This window comes from Hevea brasiliensis, chromosome 11 (genome assembly GCF_030052815.1).
Source record: "Hevea brasiliensis isolate MT/VB/25A 57/8 chromosome 11, ASM3005281v1, whole genome shotgun sequence".
Lineage (NCBI taxonomy): Eukaryota > Viridiplantae > Streptophyta > Magnoliopsida > Malpighiales > Euphorbiaceae > Hevea > Hevea brasiliensis.
The window spans coordinates 11325582-11332803 of NC_079503.1; the positions used below are offsets into that span (position 1 = coordinate 11325582).

At 26.1% G+C, this 7222-nt stretch overlaps 1 protein-coding gene across 1 annotated transcript; it reads left to right on the forward strand.

Annotated features, from left to right (window-relative positions):
• Positions 1 to 1079: 1079 nt before the first annotated feature.
• LOC131170209 (uncharacterized) lies at positions 1080 to 3971 on the forward strand. Its single transcript, XM_058129281.1, has 5 exons — positions 1080 to 1482; positions 2954 to 3045; positions 3247 to 3333; positions 3531 to 3674; positions 3846 to 3971. Exons 1-5 carry the CDS (start codon positions 1080 to 1082, stop codon positions 3969 to 3971), a joined length of 852 nt encoding a protein of 283 aa, XP_057985264.1.
• Positions 3972 to 7222: the final 3251 nt, after the last annotated feature.

The following is a 7222-nucleotide window of genomic DNA, read 5'->3' on the forward strand; positions in this document are numbered from 1 at the left end:
CTAGACACCACAGGACAAGCTATGTCTATGGATTATCGTTGTTGGCATAAAAAAATAAAAATTTAAATTCTCTAAAAAAAAATGAAACTTCTGTTTAAATATGTAAGAGTTTGTATTTATTTCGGCCTTAATATATTTATATAGATATAGATTTTTTTTTTATTTATATATATTCAACCATAAAATCAATATTATATATTAATAATCTCATCTATTAAGAGACAAATAGAGTCTATTTTGATAGTTAACATTTTATTGTTCAAGTGTTTAATTTAAAAACTAAAACATAGTTAAATATTTGGCAATACATAAAAATTATGTAATTATTATTTACAAAATTTTTAGATATTTTAAATTGGACATATATATTAAAATAATAATATATTATATTTTATTATGTAAAGCAATAATTTTATTCTGTATTTTGTTAAATTATGACAGAATAATTAAGAACAATTGTATTTAAAAAAATTAAGAACAATTGAAAGACTATTAATGTAATATAGACTAAATTTCTTCTTTTTTTAATTTTTTTTATATTTTATAATTTGAATTTTCTGACTCTGTTTGGTTCAATTTTATAGTAAAATTCATTTTAATTTATAAATGATGGAATTCACTTACAAATAATTTTTTTTATTTTGTATATTTTATATTAAATATAGAAATCATTTCAAATGAAATGAATTTTGTGTTTAGAATAAATAAAATAAAATAAAATGATATATAATAAGAGGGTAATTTTATCACTTAAAATATATATGATTTTAAATGTGGAATTCATTTATAAATTCTATCAATTTTGTTAGAATTTTATTTAGTTATAATAAATTCTATGAAATTGATTATTAAGAATTTCAAATAAAATTTTATTTAAACCAAACACAAAAATTTTTTATTTACAAATGAATTCTATAAAATTTTATGAAATTTATTTATACCAAATACTATCAGAAAGCCAAAACACAAGCTTTAGGTTTAGTTTTAGGAAACTAACTACTTTTTCACATGTAACAAAAGAAAGAAAACAACTCCTGTCATGCATCAGCCTTGTGATTTCTTTAGAGTCAGCTCCTGTCATGCATCAGCCTTTAAGTGTTGCAGCAAGTGGACTTGGAGCTAGTGCAGGGCCAAGTGATACCCATCAAACCATAAGTGAGGTAGGAGAAGCTCAGCACTCCCAGAGAACTGTGAATCATCAAGATTTTTTGCCAATTAACTTGGCAACAAGGACCATTAGGAATTCTCATCCACAGTTACCTGCTCAACTAGCTATTCATTTATCATTTGATTGTGTTCCAAAAACTAGCTCAGTGATTGCAATAGTTCAACCTACTCCTCCAATGCAACAGCCTATCCCTGTTTCTTATTTTTTAGAAAGTATGCAGCCTTTCCAGTGGAATGATGTCACTAGGTCAAGAACTGGTCTACCCTTCACTTCTACTTATACTCTAAATGGAGGAGATGCATCACTTGTTGAAGGCAACTCAAGGAACTCAAAGAAATGGCATGCTTCCTTCTGATTTTCAAAGGGGATATTTGGAACACATGTTAAGAAACCTTAACGTTGTCCCTGAGACAAACTCTCCTGAAATATTGCATTCAATTCTAGAAATAGCTCTACTACACATGATCGCCAATCATCTGCTCCTATTTAGTCTCCCCAACACAACATATCTTAGCAATATGAATAGAGAATCACAACAACCCTAGAAGTTGTCAATTTAATCGAGCCCAGAGGCAGGGCAATGACTACCCATGACATAAGGGTGATCCTATTACTGCAAGACAGAGGGAATTATTTGTGAGAGCTGATAATGTAAGGCCTTTTGATATACTGCTTAGGTCAGGATTGACAATACAAGCTGCGATACAAAATAGCGTTCATCCTGAAGTGCCGGTAAGTTCTTTGACTACTACTCAGATAATAAGCGGACTGCTATATTAGGTATGCATGTAAACTGTCTCCTTAATATCAAAAGATTTACAATTTTGGGACATTGTTACGAAATTAGTTTCAAATTGAGTTGATTGGCAAAAAAGGATTCATATAGGCAATCCCAACTAGTTTGGAATTAAGAGTTAGTTGTTGTTGTTATTTGAGTTGGTGTTGATAAAGTTTGCCTTTTAAATAGGCCAACCAAACTAAATATATATATTTTTTTTTCTCAAAACTTCTGATAAAAAATTTATGTTACTTCATATGTTATCTAGATAAGATTACATGAAACAAATTTATTTGTTGGGAAATTCTCTCCTTGGCGCCACTGTTTTCCTTTTCCTTTATTGCCTACTCACAATTGTGGAACCTGCATGAATGGAGGCTCACTTTTTTTTATTATTTTTTTATAGAGTCTGAGGATTTCGCATAAGGACAGTAAAACAACTCAAAATAATGCCTAGAGCATTAGATATAATAACTTAGTACCAAAAGTTGAAATTTTATAGTAGGTTTAGCCAGGGCATTTTATCTTGACGAAGAATCAGCTTTGGGACTGATATGTTTTACACTTTCTTAGCTATATATACTTTTAGTTATGAGAATTGCTCTATAGAACCTCTTTTTTTAATCACATGTAAATAAATGATTCTTATTCAGATTATGAGTCTTAAAATTGAAATTGAATGAACAAAATAATCAAGACAATATAAAGATAATATTTGATTAGAAGAATGTATAAATGATCCAAACAAATTCTAGGAAAAAGATCTTTGAGATTTTTTTTTTTCACAATTCCTTAATTTCGTAATTTTTTTTTTACTAGTACTTCAGATTGTATAAACCTTTTCTTTCGTTTTTATTTATACTTATGTATATGTTCGCCTCATAATTAGTCCATTATTTGTGTAGTTCAAATATGTAAACTGAATTGATTATTTTTCATTATTTGGCTTCTTCATTGACAAGTGAACCATCATCTACTTGTTTTTTGTTTTGCTTATTCTTGCGCAGGGGTGGTTCTTTACAGCATGAGGCAGGATCTGGATAGATTTAGGCATGTTTTTATCTCTAAAACCATTCCATCAAGGCAAAGCTGTTATCCAGTTATTTTTAGTTTCCATATTAAAGAACATAAAACCATTGTTGGCATGTCTTGCTACAATTGCATGGGAAACTATGACTTCTAATTGTTAAATAAGTTTACTTATTTTTATTTTTACTTTAATGTAAGAACAATGGTGTTCGACTTCTTTGAATTGATTGAGAATCGATTTATTATTTTTAAATATTTGATGGTATGCCAGGATTTGCCGATGATCAACTACACAGTGTCGCATGGTCTACCTAAAGATTCTGATCTAGATGAAGAAATAGAGGATGAAATGACCGAGGTAAATTATAAAAATATGACATTTATAGCTATTATTTTTTGGTGCTTGTTTTTAGATGCTAACTTGCATTAGTTTAACCTTTAAAATTAAAGCGAGTAGAAGAATGTGTCACAAATACTAATCAGAGTTGGTACTTAGTGTCGTCAGTTCTTTGTTGGACACTGCTTCCCAACCTAAATAATGATTCTGTTCTTTAGGAAATAGAGGAATTAGAGGAGCTTATGATAGAGTATCGCCGTGGACTAGCTGGGGCTTTTATTGAGGCACATATGAAGCAGCAACTGTATGAAGCAAATGTAGTAGGATCTCCCCTAAAAGATGAAAAATGTTGCATCTGTCAGGTGAGATCTATTCAATACTTCGTCCTTTTGTGTGCAAGTTGAAAATAAAAATAAACTGGCATGTGTAATCTATGGTTACATATATGCTCAAGTTTTATCATTCATTTGCAATTCCTTAGATTTTATTAAGTTTGTTTAGTAAATAATTCTCTCCCCCAAAATCATTTGTAGGAGAATTATGCCGACGGCGAAGATCTTTGGAAGCTGGACTGTGGGCATTACTTTCACTTTGACAGCATTAAGCAGTGGCTGATCCAGAAGAATAACTACCCCATCTGCAAAAGGAAAGCGTTGTAAGTTTGAGATTGTTAATTTTAGGGTTCTTTCTAAAGTAGAGACCACAAGATTTATTAGATAAACTAGACACCACAGGACGAGCTACGTCTATGGATTATTGTTATTGGCATAAAAAATAAAAATTTAAATTCTCTAAAAAAAAATCTTTTGTAAATATGTAAGAGTTTGTATTTATTTCAGCCTTAATATATTTATATAGATATAAATTTTTTTTATGATTATTTATTCAACCATTAAATCAATATTATATATTAATAATCTCATCTATTAAGAGACGGATGGAGTCTACTTTTATAGTCAATATTTTATTGTTCAAGTGTTTAATTTAAAAACTAAAACATAGTTAAATATTTGACAATATATAAAAATTATGTAATTATTATTTACAAAATTTTTAGATTTTTTAAATTGGAAATATATATGTAAATAATAATATATTATATTTTATTATGTAAAGCAATGATTTTATTCTATATTTTGTTAAATTATTAAAGAATAATTAAAAACAATTATATTTAAAAAAATTAAGAACAATTGAAAGAATATTAATGTAATATAGCCTAAATTTCATTTTTTTTGTTAATAATTTGAATTTTCTGACCCTGTTTGGTTTAATTCTATAGTAAATTTTATTTTAATTTGTAAATGAATTCTATGATAGAATTCATTTACAAATAAATTTCTTTATTTGGTATATTTTATATTAAATATAGAATTCATTTTAAATGAAATGAATTTTGTGTTTATAATAAATAAAATAAAATAAAATGATATATAATAATATGATAATTTTATCACTTGAAATATATATGATTTTAAGTGCAAAATTTATTTGCAAATTCTATCAATTTTGATAGAATTTTATTTAGTTATAATAAATTCTATGGAATTAATTATTAAGAATTCCAAATAAATTTTTATTTAAACCAAACACAAAAATTTTATATTTACAAATGAATTCTATAAAATTTTGTAGAATTTATTTACATCAAACACTATCAGAAAGCCAGAATACAAGCTTTTGATTTAGTTTTAGGAAACTAACTACTTTTTTGCATGTAACAAAAGAAAGAAAACAACTCACAAAATTACAAAAAATTGCACAAAAAATAAAAATTTGCTTTCACCTCCAAACTCGAAAAATTTTCCCCTTAACTCTGTGCACATCCAAATTCAAATCAAAACTATCCCTTTTTTTTATAAACTAAAAAATTTTATTAGTAAAATAAAACTAAGAAAAATTTAGCATAGGCAAACCTAACTATACCCTGGTCAACAAGCCATCCCCATACACCCAATCCTAAAATCTGGCATGCTAAGTGAAAAAACCTGGTATAAAAGAACAAACAAAAGTAGACCACAGATACAACAATATGAGTCCATTAACACAACCAAGAGAACTACCAAAACATTGACAATAAAAAAACAATCAGGCTATTATTTCAAAAGAAAATAAGAAAACAATTGATTCATCAGATTTAGATGTAGTGACAAAAACAACCAATTAGTCATTTCACCAGAAAGCAAAAATTTTTTTGGATATAGACGGCCCTTGCTTAGCCAAACTAACAAGCAATAAAGCTCATATTTTGATATAATTATTTCAGTGGAGCAAATCTATTAACGAATATGAAAATTCAAGTATGAAAATTTTAGGAAAATATTAAAACATAACTACAGCATTTCCACAGATTAGAGCGTGGATGAGCAACCAATTCTCAAAGATGGTTTAGTTACATGAGTTCCTTTAAATAATAATAATAATAATAAGTTCTTTTAATTTTCAACCTAAATAATGGATATAGTTTATCAAATGCTATATCTAAACAATTTTTCTATTTTCCTTTACATTTTTTATTATTTGCACAACCCAAAGATGAATCAAAGGCAACCATCCACAAATGAAAATAATTACATAATTTATTTAAAAAAAAAATTAAGCAATAGTCTCATCCAACAATCAATAAATTATAATTGGATTATAAGAAGGGGCTTAAATTGCATTGCACATGCATTGCCTAAAGATAGAATCAAAGACAACCATCCACAAATGAAAATAATTACATAATTCTTATGAATGAGTTGTCAATTTTTCTAAAAAAAATTACACAAAAATTATTATATGGTGAAAAAAAAATACAAATATCAAACAATTAAAATTTTTACAAACTAGAAAGAAAATCTTCAATAATATTCACAATAAAGATTAATTCAAAATAAAAAAATTACTAAAAATAAATTCATATATGCTGATCAGTGCAAGACAACTAATGATTAATTCACACTTAATATAATTGATTTGTTTGTAATTCAATTACGTAAGCAGATTAATTCATAATAAATAAAAATTGCTAAAAATAAATTCATTTAAGACTAAAAGTGCAATGAATAATGAATTAAAAATCTATCTATTTATCCACAACTGAAACTAATTACATAATTTATCCCATTTTTCTATTCATAATAATTTAATTTCTATAATTTTAATATTTATAAAAATTTAATTTATTAATAGAATTATACTTTACATATTAATTTCTTTCTCGTTAAATTTTTTTCTTATTTTTAATAATTTTCCTTTTTTATAAAGGTGAAAATTAAATTGCTTTTAATTTTCAAAATCTATCATTTTATTAATAAAATGGACCTTTCTTAATTCATTAATTTGACCATATTCATTGTCTTTAGGCTCGTACTTATCTTTCTATTCCTATGTACACTATTCGGGAAGCAAATTTAATGCAATTAATGCCAATTGAGGCCAGGGAATTATAAAATAATGATGCACAATTCAAATATTCTGCAATAAGCAAAGGAGGATATTTTATTTCTCCTTCTCACTAACATAAATTATGTACATATATCTCAATCTTGAATCTATACAATATAATATTTCTTTTATTAGAAAATTTATATTTCCAATCTATAATCAAAATCATTTATAGAAAAATTAATGACATTAATGTGAAATGATTTTATTAGTTAGCTTTTGTGTAGGAGAATTAAACCTGAGTTTCCTAAATTAAATATATTTGTGATTACCATTGAATACACCTATTGATGTATTAATTAGTTCATTACTATTGACATAGATTAAATTTATTTAAAAATTTTCTTATTAATTTATTATATTAATAAAATAAAATGTTGGAAAAAAAATTATTTGAAGGTCTATAATTACTTTATTTTTAACTTACTTTGTTTGTAATATTTTTAATAATTAAATTAGTCTTTATCAATTTATTTAAGAG